General features: G+C 35.0%; 2 protein-coding genes across 7 annotated transcripts; one reads left to right on the top strand and one right to left on the bottom strand.

Moving 5' to 3' along the window:
* Nucleotides 1-214: 214 nt before the first annotated feature.
* Nucleotides 215-5,940, top strand: LOC106769329 (protein WVD2-like 4). Of its 6 annotated transcripts, none has more exons than XM_014654912.2 (9): nucleotides 215-770; nucleotides 985-1,061; nucleotides 1,240-1,953; nucleotides 2,101-2,517; nucleotides 2,632-2,696; nucleotides 4,107-4,203; nucleotides 4,330-4,401; nucleotides 4,506-4,592; nucleotides 5,514-5,940. In XM_014654912.2, exons 3-9 carry the CDS (start codon nucleotides 1,288-1,290, stop codon nucleotides 5,541-5,543), a joined length of 1,434 nt encoding a protein of 477 aa, XP_014510398.1. In that variant the 5' UTR covers nucleotides 215-770; nucleotides 985-1,061; nucleotides 1,240-1,287; the 3' UTR covers nucleotides 5,544-5,940. The 6 variants fall into 6 exon arrangements, with proteins under 6 accessions (XP_014510398.1, XP_014510397.1, XP_022638824.1 ...); XM_014654911.2 differs by having other exon boundaries at nucleotides 218-770; nucleotides 1,240-1,965; nucleotides 2,101-2,505; XM_022783103.1 differs by having other exon boundaries at nucleotides 239-770; nucleotides 985-1,056; nucleotides 1,240-1,965.
* Nucleotides 5,941-6,858: 918 nt separating this feature from the next.
* Nucleotides 6,859-10,294, bottom strand: LOC106765884 (formin-like protein 4). The gene is made up of 2 exons (XM_014650655.2): nucleotides 8,653-10,294; nucleotides 6,859-8,553 (listed from the first exon to the last, which is right to left on the bottom strand). Exons 1-2 carry the CDS (start codon nucleotides 9,789-9,791, stop codon nucleotides 7,335-7,337), a joined length of 2,358 nt encoding a protein of 785 aa, XP_014506141.1. The 5' UTR covers nucleotides 9,792-10,294; the 3' UTR covers nucleotides 6,859-7,334.
* Between the last annotated feature and the right edge of the window lie 9,952 nt (nucleotides 10,295-20,246).

The following is a 20,246-nucleotide window of genomic DNA, read 5'->3' as shown; positions in this document are numbered from 1 at the left end:
ACCTTCTTTTACTGCTTTCTAAATTCTTAGAAACGAGTTATTGAAAAGATTTTCAAATAGATGAAATGTGCAGTTTGTAGTTGAAGTGAACCAAATGGGTCCACATGTGGGGAAGTGAGGTTGATAATTAATGCAGCTAGTAGAGAAACCTGTCACATGACACATGTATGATGTATGTAACCTTCACACAATTCCTAGCACACTGTGCACCTTTATTCACGTGGGCCTTTTTTCCTTGCCTTCAATTTCATGTCATGGTTATTGGTTCATCCAATCTCATTTATCACCACCTCCGTCTTGGCTCTCTCTCCCACGGTTTCTGAACCCTTCTGTGCGACATGTGTAGGCTAGAGTCCATTGGTGTGGTTAGTTAGTTAATAACAGGAAAATGAAACTTTGTTTTATGTTTGGTGGAAGCTTATAAGTCGTGCCAGCTAATCTCCTTTACTACATTAAACTATTCTTTTGCTGAAAAGTCATTTCTTTTCTTTTTGTGCTTTTCCTTCTCAATTATTTTATCAACTCCAACTCTGTCTGTTCCACTACACTTTGGCCTTCACTGGAAAGTAGTGGTACTTAAATGTCATTAAAAGTTAATTGATCTTTGCAAGTATGATGCAGTTGGTGTGATCTACAACCCCTGGAATTAGCTCACTCTTGTTTGATTGCTTGCTTTGTCTTTGATGATTGGGGTTATCATTTAGGACTTCGGAATTTGCACAGCAGCACAAGTACAAAAAGCAGATAAATTATGCCTTTACTTTGGAAAGGTGAGGTGGAAACCGAAGTTAAGGAGAGAATCTGAGAATGAGTGCTCTCTCATTCTCACACCACATGCACATGTCCCTTCTATTCCTTTACTCATCATTTGCTGCAAATTTTTCTATGTCTTCTTTTTGTCCCATTGTGACAATTTTTACTACTCTTGCCATTTCCATTGAGATCCCCCGAATAATTATTTTCCCCACTGCTGCTTCTTTGCAGGAAATGGCTCTGTACCTTTGGGGGTCATATAGGGTTATGACCGAGTAGTTGTTGTTGCACCAATTTTTGAAGGCAAGGTAAACCCATTTATCCTTTTGGTTGTGTTAGAGTAAAGATTGATTCTTTCTTTCTTTTTTTTTTTTTTTTCAAATTTATGTAATTTGTTGATTTCTCAGTCTGTATCTGTCAAAATCATGTGCTTTTGGTGTTATTGTGAATTGTCCTTATGTTGGCACCTTGTTTTTATGAACGCAGTTTTTGTTTTTGGATTTCGTTTGTCTTTCCTCTCCGTTGTGTAATTAGATGGGGGAGACGGCAGCTTCCAATCCTGCTTTGCAAGTGTCTGTTTCGTTCGGTAGATTTGAGAACGATTCCTTGTCTTGGGAGAAATGGTCTGCTTTCTCACCAAATAAGTACTTGGAAGAAGTTGAGAAGTGTGCCACACCTGGATCAGTTGCTCAGAAGAAAGCTTACTTTGAAGCTCATTACAAGAACGTTGCTGCCCGGAAAGCCGAATTGCTTGCTCAAGAGAAGCAGACGGAGAAAGCTTCTGTTAAGACACAATATCAAAATGATGAAGATCTGAGTTGTAACAGTTGTGTGACTGATGCAGAATGTGATATTTCCAATGCTCAAGGTTCTAGTGAAGGGGTTAAGCAAGAAACCAATTCAGTCGGTGAGATTGTTAGGACTGATGTGAGTAATTTGGAGGAGTATGCTGCAGTTTCAAGAGATTATCAAGGTTCATCAGTTGAGGGAGGAAAAGTGAATGATGAACTGGAGAGAAGATCGGGTAGTTCCCTGATAGAGAAACATGAAGAAGTTGTCTGCATTGAACAAGGAGGGAGTAAAGAAGAAAGTCCTAACATTGAAGCTGAAGGTTTGAAGGAAATTTCACACAATGTAAACAATGAGCCAGTAAGGGCTTCAGAAATTGAAGCACAATATAAGACCTTGGATAACCCAAAGGTATCTAAGAAGGTATACATTAATTCATGTACTCAGCAAATTTAGGATCATTGGAAAAAAATGAGTGGTTAAATGATAGGTAGCACCATTTAAAATTTGGCTATTTGGTTCCCATTATTCTATTTTTTCACCATCTAGTTTGGACAGGTTACCCCAGTGAGCAGAGAAAGTAATACATTAAAGGGGAAGAAGAAATCCGTGCAACCTACGTCTAAGCCTAAGGCATCTCGAATTTCCACTCCTAGGAATCCAAAGCCAACATCGACTCCCACTAAAACATTTGCATCTGCATCTTCAACTAAAAGGGAAATTTCTCCATCAATATCTGGGAGGGAAACTGCTTCCACTGCAGAGAACAGAAAAGTTCCTAATGAAACTTTGCACATGTCCCTTAGCTTGGGTCCAAGCCAATCTGAACCTGGTCCGCGTACTACAGTGAGGAAATCTTTGATTATGGAGAGAATGGGGGATAAGGACATAGTCAAACGAGCATTCAAGACGTTTCAGAATAATTTCAATCAGCCCAAAACTTCTGGTGAAAACAAATCTTTGGTAAAAGAAAAGGTGTTTGGAAAAGCATGGATAACTGTTTATTGTTGATAAATGCTTATATCATTATATTTACCAGTAGAAAATCACTTTCGTTTGAGAACATTTGCTTATATTTTTCTTGAGCAGGTTCCTTCAAAGGTGACAGAGGCAAGGAATCTGACATCTATATCTCTGCGAAAGGAATATGGGCAGTAAGTTTTGAATCTACATTACTAATTTGTTTCTTATTTTCATCTATTTCATTTCCTTCATGTAATAACTTTGTTTTTAACCTCTTATGGTTGCATGCTGAAAAGCAACAATCTGAATAGAGACCAAATTTTGTTGGTTTTCGGTGGGGGAGTGTTAGTCATGGAAACAACATATAAATGTGAGTAAATGAGGAAAGTATAAACAGTAAATCATCATATCTATTCTATAACTGAAATAAGTCATGATTTTACATTATAAACTTGACTTGTAACTTGATTTGTCCCGTAAAATCTTGCTTACATACAAATTAGACATATGGCAGTATTGTGAACATAGGCCAAATCGTTATTCAACTGAACTTCCTTTGACTACCAGATTTGGTGCAATGCGCTCTTACTTGTTATTTTGTCAATCAATTTCCGAATTCAGACTTCTTTTGTTATCCTATGACTATAACATTGAGTTACTAACTTACGCCCCATCATTTTAATACCAACTATAAGCATTCTGTTTTTCCAGGTTGTGGTACCCTTTTATCAAAGGCTTTTTTTTACTAAAGCACAGTGCTATAAAATGGCCACTATGTGACCCTATATTAGAGAGTCTTACTTCCATTTGCAGGATGCTGATTCTATTACTCAAATATGTGACTTGGGTCACAAGGCAATTATTCAAGCCTTTAAGCCAGGGTTCCCAATCCCCCATCTTCCATATAATTTATAATATTTGTTTGGGAAACTTCATGAACACTTGTAGGAGATGAATATAAGAAGAAAAGAATGAAATGAAATTTTCCAAAAGCTAAACTTAATTTGAGTGAGTAAAAAAATCTTATTTTGAAGAAGCAAAATGAGAGATAACTTCTACAAATTAGCTTATGTATAAACTAATTATAACTTTTGAAGAAATTTATTTCATATTTCCTTCTTGTTCTCTTTTAACATTGTTTATGGAGAAGTTCAACCAAATAGGTCTAATGTTGAAATAAAATATGATTGATTATAGTTTTTGGGTTGAAAGGAGGAACCATCCTGATTGAGGTTCCACAAGGAAGGGGGTGATGACTGCATTATTTATTTTTAACCTATGCACTCTTCTTGCTTGTCCCGTGTCTCACTCAACTGAGGCATCTGAACTAGACTTTTGAAGTAAAACTTTGAGTCTTTAATAATATAGTGAAAATTCGGAACAGATTAAACCATAGCTGGAGAATTGTTAGTGGGGAAGGGAGAGAATTTGTTTATGATTGAAGCAACATGAAAATCATTATACATGGTCATTCAGTAAGACTATTGATTGTCAGCCCTCCTATTTCCTTCCTTCATTACCAGAATGTGCACCATAAAACTTATTTGATGAACGTATAAGGAGTTCAATTGCATGTAAGCTGATGCTTTTGAATGAAATAGGTCACCCAAGGTTGACAATGCTGGTAAAAGAAGTGGGAATACTGCGCGAACTGCTTTCGGCCTAAAACCTGATGTTAAAGCAGAGAAAGGAAAAGAGGTGTGCCCTGACTCTTGATGCATGTCTACACAATCCAGCACTTGTGATCAAGGGTTCTCACGAGATTTTGAAACTACTGTTTTGTTTTTACTGATCAAACTCTTTAATCTTTTGTATTTTATTCAGTTTCCAAGAAAAATAGAAGAAAAATTTTATGCAAAAGAGGTAGAAAGAACGCATCATCAATCGAAATCGAAGGTACACTTTCCTTCTCTTGCCATTGCTTGAGTGTGTCTGCGTGAATCTACAGAATGGGTTATCATAAGTTGGGCTATTCTTAACAATGTTTACTTTTGACACAGGAGGAAAAGATAAAACATAATATCAAGGCCACTTCCTTGCCAGCTTTTCACCAGGGTCAGAAAGCATCCAAAAACCACCCACAGAAGGTTTGCTACTGTGCATTGTAAATTTATCATTACCAGTTCAACAAATAGGGTGAAGACTTTATATAGCTGATCTTTTCATGCATGAATAGTAGTTTGTTAAACCCCATCTCAATTTTGTTTTGTTCATGCTTAATACTTAATATATAATTGAAGCCAGTTGAAACTTGCGTTGTCCAACTTAACAGTCTGGTGGTGATTGTAGGAATAAGAAAATAGCTGTATGATCTAGCCATCTTATTTTGCTCTAAAAAAGCAAACCTATCTTCTGCCCAATGAGCATAGTGATTCAGTAGTTAGTGGAGGTTCACGTAAGAGATAATGATGAAAGTTCATAAGGTCCACTTTCCACATTTTGTCATCATTTAAAGGACTATACCACACTGTTTGCTAATTTCTTTTTCTTTTCCATCAAATCGTCCTACTATATAATGCCATTATGTTTTCCTAAACAGTTGTAGACAGTTTGTCTTTTCCCCGTAAGTGGTGTCAGCTACTTCAAGTAAACTATGCAACTGTTGCAACTGGAAAAAAACTAAAATTTAACTGAAAATCTTAGAGGCATGGAAGGTAAATTATTTTCAAATCTAAAACTGAATTTATTATGAGCTGTGAAGCATAGTACTTACTGCCTTTGCAACTTTGGGGATTTTGGCAAGGATTCTTATGGACCCCCCAGAATTAAAATCATTATAAAAGATCTTCAAAATATCATTACACTGCTATATCCATTAAATTATATACAAATATACCTACTACCACAAAAGTGAGGGTAATAAAACAGCATAAATAGTGGAAAGTAGGACGATTTTCTGAATAATTCAAATTATAGTTGACCAACCATGTCGTGTTAAATCTTTTCATCCAATACGTGGAAAGTCTCTGCTATATTAACTGCTGTTTTTGTCTTGTGTGCTTATGCAGGAGGAAATTAAGATGGAGAAATGGAGGTAGCCTAAGAAGCATGAGAAAAAGAGGTTGAAAACATTATGATATCTTAGGTCTGGTCACACTATGATATCTTAGTTTAGTCTGCAACAGGAGAACCAATTATCTAGTTATATAGGACTATAGGAGCTGATGAACAATGTAAGGAGTAGGAAGGAGCAAAGCATCAATTATTGGTAATAAATTTGGTGTGAGAAACAATGTTGTATAACTATAATGTCCAATGTGAGAATGAGAATGCATGCATTTTCTTATGACTGGTTGCATTGTTTCCATCTATTGGGGAATATTTGTATTTATTTTTGGGTGGGATCAAGGGAAAAGCTCTTGGGACCCAATAAGGAATTGAAAATGGGAATACATACTACACAAGCAATAACTCTTGCACAGTTGCATTGAACAATTTTTCACAGTATAAGAGTTAAGCTTCAGGTGTCTTGTTCTTGATTGATTTTGGGTATGGCTAGAAAGGGAAAGTCAACATCATTGACTAGATGGGCGTCATTGCTAAATCATTATTTGTTTTTTTATTTTCTTAGAAATGCTACAGAGGAATTTATCTTAAATCACTTAAAATGCAGGTGTAGTTGTGAAGACCACCTAATACGAAGAAGGTAGAAAAATAGAAGGTTGTTGAAATGGTTGTCCATTGGAATTTATTTTATGAATTTGGGGGACATTGTCAAGCCAAATTTACTGTTTCGTGTAGAGGAGTAGTTAACAGCAAATCTTATTTGGTGAAAGGTTGGCAGCAATCTGTGAATCAATCTCTTGCTGAATAAATTAAAACAACATTGTTTATGACATCAATTCTGTTGGCTCTTTAGGTCAACTTTTGTTTTTCACCAAACTTGTTATCTGGTGACGTGTGATTATGCCAAGTCAACCATGCAATTTCTTTTTATTCTCTTGTGTAAATGTTTTAAATAATTTTAGAAGAATTAAAAGTTTAAAATAAAATTTAGGATAACTAAAATATAATTTAACATATATATGTATATATATATATATATATATATTTCTTTTAAAAAATTTAAAGAAAGAAATTTGAGAGAATCATGATCCACTTTGTCCTTATCAAACATATATTTTTGCCAAAATAAATTTCAGATAATTTTGATACTATTTTAACAATTTAATTTAATTTTCCAAAAATTGGCTATGCAGCCATATATTATTAATTCACCTCATATGTAGTTGAGTTAAAATATCTAACACTAATTACTACTATTAACTTAGTCTTTGAAATATTGACTAACCACGTTTATAACACTATACCAGTTATTAATTCTATGATCTTTTTGCATATGACATAAATCTTTATCTGAAAAAATATGAATAAAATCCATATATCCAAAGTTACAAATTACAATACTATATACAACAGAAAGAAGTAACCAAGTTCTGGTTAACGCTCAAGGAATCGAACAAATATGCACCAGAATTTAAATTTGATCAAGAATTGTTGACGCTTACATTTACACATGTAATACTGGAAAATGTTAAAACGACGAAGAAGGTTTCGGATTATGAATTGTAAAACCATAGCCTGCTTGCACACTATTTCTGAAGATTTTGTGGTTAGGAATTGCCTTTTGAGTTGTAGCCCATGGTAAACTCTACAAACTTTGAATGATGATGGCACAACAAAACTCCAATCTTTCAGAAATCTTATTTAGAGAACTTCAGCCCCCTCATCCAACAGCACAAGTTGAATAGTTTTTGGAGCTATATGTTGTGGTATGTTTCAGCAACTTTACGATCACAACTGATTTGTGTAGGTTCCAGTGATGATGACTACCCAAAAATGACCTTAGGAGGAAATCTTCTCTTCTGCATATCACGTGCAATCTCAATGCATACTTGATCAACCATTCCCAGAAAATCCTTCACTATGACAAACAATTGAAGATTGTCTTCTGTAGTTTCTTTTGAAGCTCCTCCTTGATAGTACTGTGTTGTTTTCTTGATAAGCTGCAATACACTTGCTTGTTTCTCCCTTAATAATTTCAGCTCTTCCTCAGCATTTCTAAGAAAATGATCCATTTGCTTTACAAAATGTCCTTCTTCGTTATTTCCACACAAGGAAACCAGTTCTTGAACTTTGACTAACCGGGTTGAGAGGGCCGAGATTGAATTAACTAAATTGTTATAATCTATTTGTGCTGCTTTCTTAACATTGGATAACTCAGAACTGATCCCTCCCACAATTGGCAATCCTAGTGTCGTATATTCTCTTTCTATCAGTTCATTTGAAGCGACATTGTTGTCATAGTTTCCATTGCTACTGCTGCTGCTCCTACTGCTGCTACTTCTCAGGCTGCCATTGCGGTTAAGAGCAACCCTTTTTCCCTCAGAACGGACTACCTCTTCAACCACAAAGTGAAGTAATGTGGTTTTTCCATCGGTGCTCTTAACATCAGAGAGTTTCCTTAGAGAAGCCAAATTGAAAGCTTGTGCATTGCCCCTTGCAGTTCCTGCATTCATTCTGTTTCCTGCCTTGAGCACTGCTTCAAGAAGCTTCACAAAGAGTCCTTTGCTTTTAAGCTCCTTACAACCCAGTTCAATGATCTGCAGAGATTCCTTGGTTTCTTGAATCTCCGAGTCATAGTTCAACCTGAATAGCATGGCATTCAAGCGCTTAAAAGATGAGGGAACAGCTTTGAGGAGATTATAGAGGAAAGATTCAGCTGCTGCAAGTCTTGCCGGGTCTCCTTTGTATTCAAGGATGAGAGATTGCTCTTCTTCTGTTAGGGAAACTCTAGCAAGCTTTTCAAGAGTATCTGGTTTGAGGCCCATACCATCAGTGAGTGCATCAACAATTTCACCTAGTGAGACTGCAAGAGATTTGAGAACAATAGCAATGTTCTGTGATTTTCTCGGGTCAAGAAGGAAAACTTTTGCAGATGAAGCTGAGGCATCGTTGCTTGGAATGGCTGAGTGACTTTTTCCTTTGGGAGATCTCCGGTTGGTGGCGACATAACCGAAGAGAGCTTCCATGAGATCTTGATCAACCCTGAAATATTATGCTTGATGATCAGTAAAATCAAAGCCGGAATGAGCAAAATATACATTTTATTATTTCATTTAACTAAACATAACACACGAGGATCACCTGAAAGAGCCACGATCAACTTTGTCCCAAACCATGGAGTGATCAGCATTATTAGTATTGACCTTATCCCAATGCAGAGGCTTCAGCTTCACTTGGTCATTGCTGGTTTCTGGGATGCCTTTTCCTGAAGAGTTTCCTTGCTTAATAGCTGGAATTTGAATGGGAGCAGGTGGTGCTTTTGATGAGGCTGGAGGAGGAGGTGGTGCCGGACTCCTTCGGGCTGGGATTGGGGGAGGGGGAGGTGCCGGCGCAGGATTATTTGCTTTCGGAACTGCTGAAACAGAAGTAGAGGATGAAGGTGTTGATGGTGAAACGGGAGGGGGTGGAGTAGAGGGTTGAGTTGGAGAGTCTGGTTTCTGAGCACCCTTGATAACAACCCCAGCTGATGAAGGAAGAGTAGAAGGAGAGGGAGCAGAAACAGAAACAGAAACAGAAGTATAAGAAGCAGGAGGAGAAGGAAGTGGGGAAAATCTGTATGGCTCATCATCTTCTGGATATACATTCAAGTGGGAAGTTGAAGATTTCCCTCTAAGGAGAGGAACTTCTTGGACGGAGTTGGACTTCTTGGCCTGATTTTCATCATCACCATCTTCTTTTTCTTTGTTTCTGGGACTACTCAAAACCTCCTTATATAGATCCTTGTCAGAGTTCTTCCCTTCAAGCTTTCTCCAATAAACCACATCCAAACCATCCTCATCCACAATCAACCCCTTCACATTTCCATCAATTCTCTCAAACACATTTCCCTGAGGCACAACACGGTTATCTCCACCAGAAGCAGTGTTGCTTATCACCTCTCTCTTTCTCTTTCTGGCCCTCAAGAACCTCTGCACCAGAAAGAAAATTAAACCACAAAAAACGATGGTGCTGGCTGCAGTTGTAGCCACCGCCTTGGCTATCTTACCACGGGAAGAAGCACGGGCAGGTGGTGTGTCAAGAGCTGGTGGTTGTTGTGTCTGTGGTGATGTCTCAGGTGTTTGTGGTGGCGAAGTTTGATTTGGATAGAAAGTTTCGATGTTCTGAGGAGGAGAAGTGGTGGTTTGGCAATGACATGATGGTATAGAGAAAGTGTGAAGAAGAAGTAAAAGAAAAAGGAGGGCGAGGAAGGGCGAGGATTGGAGCATGATATTGAAAGACATGAAGCGAGTAGAGGAAAGGAGGATTGTGAGAAGAAATATGATGTTGTGTTTTTTCTGTTCATTGATAACTGCAAGTTATGTTTTTGTCCTTGTTTGTCTTAAGAAAGTTTGTTTTGTTGGGTGACAGTTTGGGAACAGTGGAAGCGGTTAATTGAAGTTGAGGTTCCTGAAAGCGGCAGAAGGATGAATAGGTAATTTGAGAGGGAAGAATGGGTGTTGGTGTGTGTCATAAATGGACATGCAATGCAGCTGGGTGGAAAGGGAAAGGTTTACTTTGTCAAACATCAAGTGAAGACACACGTATGAGGTGGTGCCATCGTGATTGAATGCGTTTGTTTTTTGGGATGAATTTGTCGTACAGTCTTCACAATTTTGAATCGGTTGTGATGTTGCAATTTAACAAGTAACAACAACTGCTATTAAACTATTAAACTATAGATGATTATGTTTAAATTAAGCAGAAAGGTAACCAATTCCATTATGGAAGTGTTTTGGTGAGAGAATTAGTTGTGAATTAATAGTGTTTGGAGTATTTAATGGTGAGAATTAAGTACAGTGGCTCATCGAATTTACTTTTAGTTGGGGGAATGCAATTGCCCTAAGAAAAAGGCCTTTTCACCAATTCTTTTTGCTTTTGATTAAAACTTTACCTTGGATTCTGTTCTTTTCCTACCTTGGACGGCCATCACGATTATTATATCGCTCACATCTCTTTCTTAATCTAATGCACATATATCATTCACTACTTTCCAAACCTCTCTCATTTTCTTACTTTCTTATAAAATATGATAAGAAAAAAAAAATATAAGTTTAGATAAAAGAGAAGTTTGGAAGGAATTATAGAAGGAAGAGGATATAAATTCTAAATAATAAAAGAATTTAAGATTATTATAATGAATGAATGATAGTGAATTTATATGTATTGACTTTTAAATATGGTGATATAAAGTTGGTTTAAACATCTTTTTGTTCCTAAGTTATGAGAGTATGTTCAGTCTAGTTCTCACTTTTAAAAATGTAAACCTTTAGTTCCTAAGTTATAAAAAATGTATCAAGTGAGTCCTTTTTTTATGTTTATGGTCAAAGTACAAAGAGCAATCTAAAGTGTTAGTTATTATTAAGAAACAAATCAGAGTAATCTAAAGATGTAGCAGTTGTTAAGAAACAACCAAAAACAGTATTTCAAGTCAAAAAAGACTCATTTGATACATTTTTTTATAACTTAGGGACCAAAGATTTACATTTTTAAAAACCGAGACTAAACTGAACATCCGCTTATAACTTAGGGACCAAAAAGAGGTTTAAACCTATAAAGTTTGTTGATGAAAAGTGTGAAAATTGAAAGAAGATATTTATTGGTGTTGGTGTGGGCGTAGTAAAATGTTTTGTTTACATTACAGACAGCGTCAAATGTGAATGGAAAACATGAGTGGGTAAAGGAGAAACCCTCCTACATTATCCATACATATTCATACATTTGACTTTGGAAACCCTTTGATCCAGCACTAATTAATTAAGATAATCCCACTACCATGTTTCCACATAAAACGACTTTGTCAAAACGTTTATGTCTTTCTCACTTACAAATTTTATTTCTGCCTTCTTCTACACACTAAAATAAAGTTAGGTTTTCTTTATTTCATTATTATTTATGCGCCTAATTTAAATGAAGTTCAATTATGAAATTAGATGGGAGGCTTTATTGTTACAGGTTGGCTCATTAGTATACAATTAATATAAGTATATATATTACAAGGTTTTCTTCATTTTATTTTTATTTTTTTTTTCTTTTGTTTGTTCTTCTCTTAAAGAAACCATTAAACTTAAGAAATTAGTCCTCATGTGCGAGTATATAAGAAAAATATTTATGGAAAGAGGAATGTATTTTAATAAATTAATATCATGGTTTCAGGTTAAGTATTAAGGTTCAGAAGAAAATGTGGATTAATCAAAACTATATACTTTTTCCATACCCAAAAATGAGTTAATTATAGCGTGGTCAGACCGTTTGAGGAGAGTTTCTGCGATGGAAGATATCTGTATTGAAATTGAAAAGGACAGATATTAGATACACTAACAGGTTTAATTATATTTTTTCTTTTATTATTTATTTATTTTTATAATTTTCGTCTCACTATTAATATTTTTTTAATCCAGTCTCTCCGTTTTTAAAACCTTTCAATTTAATAATAATAATAATAAAGTTTAAATTAATATTATGGATATTATACGAATTTATGTAAAAAAATCTAATTGACATTTTGTGGTAATAATTGAAATAAGTGCAAGACTTATTGAGTTTAGTGTTATTTCCACAACTTTTTGAAATAACCATACATTTGGAGTCAAAAATATAATTATATATACATTTCGGTCATCTTACGAGTCTTGGAAGCTTTTTTTTCTTCAACTAAAAGACCTTGCATCTTGGAAATTTGCATTTTTCATCTTTGTAATAAACCTAATATATTTCTTCTTAAAATTAAAATTGTGAATCACAAATCGTGGGAGCTACTAAATTATGTTCTATTAAGATCATAAATAATCACACATGGGAGTTGCAGGTAAGGTTATGCTAGTTTTGGACCGAAAATTGTTTTGGAAATATTATTCTTATTTTGAATCAACCAAAATTTTGAGAATAAATTTCATAAACATAATAAGTTTGAAAGAAAATTCGGATAGTTATTTCAAAAGTGCATCGCTAGTTTCAAAATAGAACTATAGTGTAAAAGGGAGTTTTGATAATTACTTGGAAAAAGAAAACTTTTCAAACAGTTTAGTTTAAAATAATTTTATAAACTTGACTCCTGACTTGTAAGAGTCTATATCATAAGAAAAAAGAACAAATTTAGTAAATAAATAAGTTTGACAAATACGTTAATATTATATAAGTTAAAACTCTAAATATATAAGTTAATACGTTCACAAAACATAAATTCTTATGACCATAAGATTTAAATAACTAAAAATGAAAAAATATTTCCAAGCTTCTGTCTTCAATTCTCTTATATTATATCATTAATTATGATCTTTATAACCGTGTAACTCTTCTTCAAATGATAAGTATGCATCATCAAAATTGTCACAAAAAACTATATTATCAAGTCAAATAAATTTAGAGGTGAAAGTTGAACTTAGTCTAGTTATGTCAACATTTCAAGTTATATATACATAAATTAAGTCATTGATCATATTTCTATGATGCAAACAATTTTTTCTTTTGTATGAACCTATAAATAAATATAAATTTTTAAAATCTATATAAACTAAATAAAGAAAATAAAAAAAGGATATATAACTTAACAAACTTAAATTACCAAGTCAAATGAATTCTAATTACACTCATTAAACTGTAAGACAAGCTCAAAACTAGAATAATAATTTTCTTTAGCTCTAGAGTTCCATCGTCAACTATTTCCGAAATATAACTTTCCTACGATCTTTTGCATTTTCATAGAAAAGAAAAAAAAAAGAAAAAAAAAACTCTTCCAGCATAATAAAAGTCAATAAATTACAAATTATTTTCTTTTTATTTTTTATATTCTTGATCAATTTTGTAAACATAATTTAGAACAAATTAATTAAAAATCAGAAATATAAAATAATGAAAAGAATATTAAAAAAGTACTTAAACTAAAGAAAAAGAGGTGGTTTCAAAACTCAGCAGCATAATGTGAGAATAGAAGTAACAGAAGCTTGAATTGTGTGTAGATCATAAACACGAAGGTTGCTAAATAAGAAGCTGTATTTGTCAGAGAAGAAGCTATATTTGGCAAAGAAGTGAGAGAGAGAGAACATATCTGTACCAAAGAAGAAAGTGAGACATTGGCAGATAAGATGCGAAGCCATGTCAGAGAAGAATCGGAAATGCACCAAAAATGCGATATGGAGTTCGCTTTCAGTTTTGTACTTGGATTTCAGTTTCCGATTTCGATTTTCCAAACCCCAACGACGACGTTTTACGTCACTTTTAGTGCCCATTTAGAAACGAGTCAACTCGTGAACAATAGAAAATGACCACCTTAAGTAACTGCTTCTAGCAAGATGAAGTACCAATTAATAACTTGCCTATTATAAAATTGTACACCTTCAAGTTCCATATTTACAAAATCATTACTTTTTACAAATAGTGAAACTTAAATCCTACAAAACTTAGACAAATATACCATTTTAGCATTTTCTTAACTCAAAGATATTCTTTTAAGTTTTACTTTTTCAATTATAATAACTTGTTAAAATATGATAATTGAACTTTATTAATTATTTAGACATCTGAAATGTATAATTTTTCAAGTTCTCCTGATTCCTGATGGTAAATTAATAATATTTCAAGTTAAAATAGAAAACGAATGTCAGCACAATATTCTTGAGTCTAGAGGTAGGTAGAGAATCTTTTTCTATAGAAAGTAGCTTTTACTAGAAATGAATTCCTTTTGGTTTTTAAAAAGGGGTTGTTGAGTTAGATAATTGTGTATGTGAATGGAAAAGGGAGACATTCGCGTACATATTGATTTATATTCTTAGTTTTAGATTTGAGTGTTGCTATCATTTATTAATTTAGGTCCTCTTAGTTTTTCTTGGAATTGTAGGTTTGGTCTAAGATAAAGACAGTCGACAGAGATGGATATAGAGAAGAATATGAATGCATCGTTTAACTGAATTAAAGTGATAGAATCATAAATTTGACAATTAGTAAGAAAGCAACCTTTTCCAATTTGGATTTCATTGAACAAAAGTCTTACTAGTTACTTTACTTTTTCCATGTTCTTGATGCCGGAGTCAATGAATGAAGCACCTTGATGTTTCTGTATCTATCTATTATGCTTTATTTTGTCAACTTTATTAGCTCAACCAAGCACATTCGTATTTCTTTGACAATTTAACAATTTCTCAATTCTTACTATTAAATCAAAGCTACTTGAGTAACAACGTTTATTCATTCGATTTAGGTCTTTTTGTAATTCACTATATATGATCTTTTTAAACTCCCGAGCACAAAAATCTGTCTAAAAACATGTTCTCTATTATAACACGTATTGTTCCGGTCGGGAAATGTCTCCTTGGTCCTTCACACTTTTCTCGCGAACCGTCCGTCGTCTTCCTTCTTACTCCCGGTCGTCACTTGTCCTGTTCGGTCGGGTACCTGCTAATTGTACTCCGACGCTCAAGTCAGTTTTAATTCTCAAGTTAGAGATAGAAAGAGAGTGAAATAAGTGTGCATTCAATGTAACCAACTACCTCTTACCTTTGACTCTTATTTATAGTTTTTCTTATGGGCCAACAATTAGTGTATATCTAATCAAGGCCCAATTGTGGGTCCTAAGGAGCTAATCCCAATTTACCTTGATCCAGAGTTATTTATGATGTTCCTAGCGGGTTGCTGGCAACCGGACGTTCTATGGTCGTCTTGGATTATACACGTTTCACGAAGACAGCGCGATGTTCTCGATGTCCGGCCTACGTCCGACCCTGGTTGGTTTGTGCAAGATCGAGCTTATGCCGTCGTCGGACATCCGCCCGGGTCCGCTATCTTTAGCAATCCTCTGAATCTCAGCTCCTAATGTCCCAACGGTCTTTTGCTGCTTGCTCTCGTGACCGCGTAGGTACCGGCCAGCTCTATGCCTTTGTCGTCGGGTGGTCATGCAGATGGTTCGTATGTACTTTTCAGTGCTGTCCGGTCCCTACCGTACAATTGGTAAGTTAAATGGTGATTTTGTGCATTAGCTGCAGAAAGATCAAACGAACAGTATACACAAGTTTTAATTTGTAATATAAACTTGTCTAAGTGTTCACAATGCACATAACTACACAGATTCTTAAAATCACCAATATAGTTGCCAATTATGCAGAAATAACATTGTAAACAACAGTAAAATGTAAAATAACAGGAGGCAAATGCTAGATGGTTCAATTATAAACTCAAAGAAGTCCTAATACACTAGATCTAGCTTCAGAATTTTAAGCTAGCAGAAATCAAATTGCCTAAGACACAACAAAGAAGATAGGCACGGTGCACAGCCAGAATATACAAAACTGTGACAGCAACGAAAACAGAATTTTGGTTACTCAACTTTTGATTTTGATTTCCTGTTATTTATATGAATTGCAAGCACACTAGACACATCGAAAATTATAAAACAAACATGCTCAAAGCTTCAAAGCACAAAATTCTGGACCAAATCAGCTAGCACAACTTGACATCAGAAATCAATTTCTTATGTAGAGATATTCTCGGGAAAACTCAGTATGTCAGCAACTGAACTACTGTTTTTGGATTTTCATTTGTAATTCTGATTGATAACACTTGCAACATATAGGAAATCAACAAACAAACTTGTTTCAAGCTACAAACTCAGAAGAATTTGGACAACACAAAATGTAAACTATCAAACCGAAATTACAGTTTTATGCAGAGTTTTGAACGTGACACTGTCGGACAATGCTCGAAACTTCTTTGATCCATGCTAGGCAATGCCTCATTGCATTATAGGATCAAAATAGATCGAGAAAATGCATTGAACACGTAGCAAAACAAAAATTCAAACGCTGAGTAGAATCAAATGGACATAACAGAGAAACAAAATTGCAAAACACTTGCACATGACTATGACAAAACTGCAAAAAGAGTATGAAGCTGGATTAAACGAAAATTCAAGAAGATGCACCGATTAAAATGAAGAAAAACACCTATGGAACAGTGAATGAATCAAGATCCACTCAAACACAATGAATCAGAAAAAAAAAANTGGATGAAATAGTGACATTATGAACTGCACAAGTCGGAAAAAAAAAAAAACAGAGATTGGAAACGAGATGCTTATCTCATGAAGCGTGGATGAAAACGTCTGGCTCTGTATACCACTTGATAGAAGCCTCCACCGAATTCATGCTTGGAGAAGCTTCACGGGTTCAGATTTGGGCAGCGGATGAAGGATGCCATGATGATGGATGAGGTGTAGTCAAGGTGTTTGATGAAGGTCCGAGAGAGGTTGATGATGGAGTATTGTTGAANTCTAACTCAGAGAGCTTTCCTAAGGGAAAAGGAGCTAGAGGATAGGCAAGATAACATTGCACAAGAGTGAACTTGAGAGTGAAAGCTGAAATTTGGCAGCATTTCTTTACTTCAATTCAAGTTGAAGGTTACAAGTGTGGTGCTCCTCTTTTATAAGAAGAAGAAGAGCTATGAGGTGTGCAGAGGAAGCTAACAATTGAACATATGCAGAAAATGAAGTGTGAAAGGTGTGTTTCACATGCTAAATGTGTTACATGAGTTATACATGGTTAAATCACGTGAAAAAGGCATGGAAATGGTGCTCCACATGTGAGTCTCGGCCAACCTCTTTGTTGCACGTGGAAAATGGCAAAAGTGTGGCTATCTTGGTGTTTTCCATGTGCAAAACATGCTTAGCAAGTCTTAGCCATGAGTGATGCTTTATTCTTCCCTTTGATGATCTACAAAACAAACAAGCATATTTAGTTTTTGTAGAAGAAAAGGTTTAATAGAAAATACTCCATAGAAGTAATGTAGTGAGTGCTCCCTCTTCTTCTTGTATCTTCTTTGACATGGCTCTTGTTAGAGGTCCAATATGAAGCTTAGATGGTCCACCATCAGAGCCTCTCTTTTATAGATGAAGAGAGGTCTCCCTTTCTGACTTGCAAAGCATCTAAAAATCATAAATGAAGTGTGCTAGAGAAGCTAAGGAGCTTGAAGCTCGTGTTTGATCCAAGCACATATTAAAAACGTGCCACTTTAGATTTTTGGTCCACAATGGTTGATCGCGAGGTGGTTTTGGTTGGGCGTGGCAGTGGATTCGGAAGCCAATTTGCTTTGAAAACCCAATCCAGAAGCTAAGTTGTTTTTTTCAAAAATTACTTCTTTTATTCTCTTCTTTGACTCCTTTGCTTCCTTTAACTCACCAAGCTTCTTTGGCTAAAGATTCATGGTCTCCAACCTTTATTTCAAGCCTACAAAACAATACAAAGAGAATCCTTCTAAGACTTAGAGAGAGAAAAGCTTTTTGTTAAAAGTCCTTATTCAACTTCCCTTTCATAGCCTTAATTTAAGTTGATACTTCTTTGAATGGAAGTCCCTAAAGGAGTTGTCATCATCCCTCCTTCTTGAAAAATGATTTGTCCTCCGAGAAGTAGAAAGAAGCACAACTTTGGTTATTGCTTTCCTCCTGGATCAAAAGTATATCTACAAAAAACAACAAAAATTAATATTATGAAAAGGATGTATCCAAAGATAAGAGTACAAAATGAAGGTCGTTTATATTTGACAAATATTTTCTTAAAAGTAGCCTTGGCCTTTAATTTATTTTTTCTTTCACTTTGTTTTGAGAATTCTCCGTCACGAAATGATGAAACAAAGTGATGTTTGTGAGAAGAAGAGTCAAGGTATGTACTTGTGAATGAAGAATTTAAAAGCAGCATACCTTCTATCTTTTTTCTTTAGAAGTTTGCTTATCCAACCTATCTTCTTCTGTTCTTTCTTTTCAATTTTCGTTTTTATTTTTATTTCATCTGCTTTCACTTGTTGAGATGTAAGAGGAATCAAAGTTATTTTACTTCCTTTGTAGAGAAAACTTATTTTATTGGTGTAGCCATCATGAGTGGAGTTATGATCATATTGTCATGGCCTACCTAGTAAAACATGCCCAACATCCATTGGCACAACATCACATAAAATTGTTTCTTCATAATTGTCAATGAAGATAGGTATGTTTACTTGAGTTTTGACTACTATTTCTTCATCCTTATTTATCCACCGAAGCTTGTAAGGCTTGGGATGAGGAATAGTAGTTAAGGATAACTTCTCCACCATTTTAGAACTACAACAATTATAAGAGGACCCACTATCCACAATTAAAGAACAAATGCTTTCAAAAACCTTGCACCTTGTGCGGAATAGATTATCCCTTTGTGATTGTTCTAAGTCTACATGTTGACTTCCAAGAAGTCTTCTCACCAATAACAACTCTCATTCACAAGGTAAGGCTTCTTCCTCAGATATGGAAGTATCTGAATCACTAGAAGAATCATCATCATCACTTTGATGTTCGAGGATATAAGTAAACCTTTTGTTAGGACACATAGAAGAATAATGTCCCCTTTCTCCACATTTGAAACATTTGGTCTTCCTAGTCCTTCTTTCCCATGAAGATTCTTTGTGAGGTTTTTCTTTTTCTTTTCCTCTCTCTATCTCTTTCATTTCCTCTATCTCTTTCTTTTTCGCTTTCTCAAGGTTCCTCATACCTCGATTGACTACCCTCCCTCTTATAATCTTCCTTAGCTAGAAAAAGTCATTGAGATGTAGAAAAGGTAAAAGTTCTATCTTATCACGTATCTCATAGTTTAGCCCACTTTGGAACCTAACTATTGTGACTTTATCTTCCTCTTTAATTCCAGCTCTTAACATGAGTAGTTCCATTTTTAGGCGATTCTCTTCTACACTCATGTTTTTTTTTTTGGAGTCTATGAAGCTTGTCCATGATTTTCCTCTCATAGTAGGCTGGAACATGTCTTTTATGCAAGGCCGCTTTAAGTTCATTCCAATATTGGATGGTATATGTTTGACGCATTCTTTGGTCCCTAATCAAAGATGTCCACCAATATAAAGCAGCGCCTTGAAAGGTCAAAGTTGCCAAGGTAACTCGTCTTGCATCATCAATATGGTAACACTCAAAAATTTGTTCTACCTTCATCTCCCACTCAAAATACTCTTCTACATTATCTCGACCAAAGAAAGGAGGAAGGTCAAGTTTGGGTTCCACATGATGTTCCCTATGATTGTGGTGTCTCCTAGGAGGGGGTTGATAGTAGTCATTATGATGACCACCATAAACATTTTGGTCACTATGATGGGAGGGATTATCACCACGATCATTATTTTGCCTATGGGAAGATTTAGCATGAGCTTTACCTTTCTAGATAACCTTGATTTCAGCTATTTTTTGCCTAACCTCACTAATCTTTTGTCGTGCTTGGTGAAGCTCGGCTTGAGTTCTATTAAGCTCTTCACTTAGGTTCACATTATCATAATCGTGCCTAATACTCCCTTGTACACTTGAATGACTCATACTTGTGAAGTGAGAAAGAAAGGTTTTTACAAAAATTTTGAAGAACTTGAACAAGTAAAAAGTCTAAAAATTTTCATAAACTTTTTAGATTTTTGGGAAGGATTTCTAAGAAGATTCTAGAGGTAAAATGAACCAAATAGCTCCCAGGAAGGAGAGGTGAGTCACAAATGGACAAGCTTAAGAACCAAGTTCTTCCTATCTAGAGTTTCTTTGGGTGTTCTTACCTTAGTTTCTAACTAGAAATCTTTCAAAAGATTTTTAAGTGCAATATGATAATGATCCTAGAAACCAAAGAAAGGTTGAACTAAATGCAACGCGCATATATATATATATATATATATATATATATATATATATATATATATATATATAT

Source organism: Vigna radiata, chromosome 7 (genome assembly GCF_000741045.1).
Source record: "Vigna radiata var. radiata cultivar VC1973A chromosome 7, Vradiata_ver6, whole genome shotgun sequence".
NCBI classification, from domain to species: Eukaryota; Viridiplantae; Streptophyta; class Magnoliopsida; order Fabales; family Fabaceae; genus Vigna; species Vigna radiata.
Note: the sequence above shows the minus strand (reverse complement) of the source record. Positions and strands in the feature narration are given on the sequence as shown.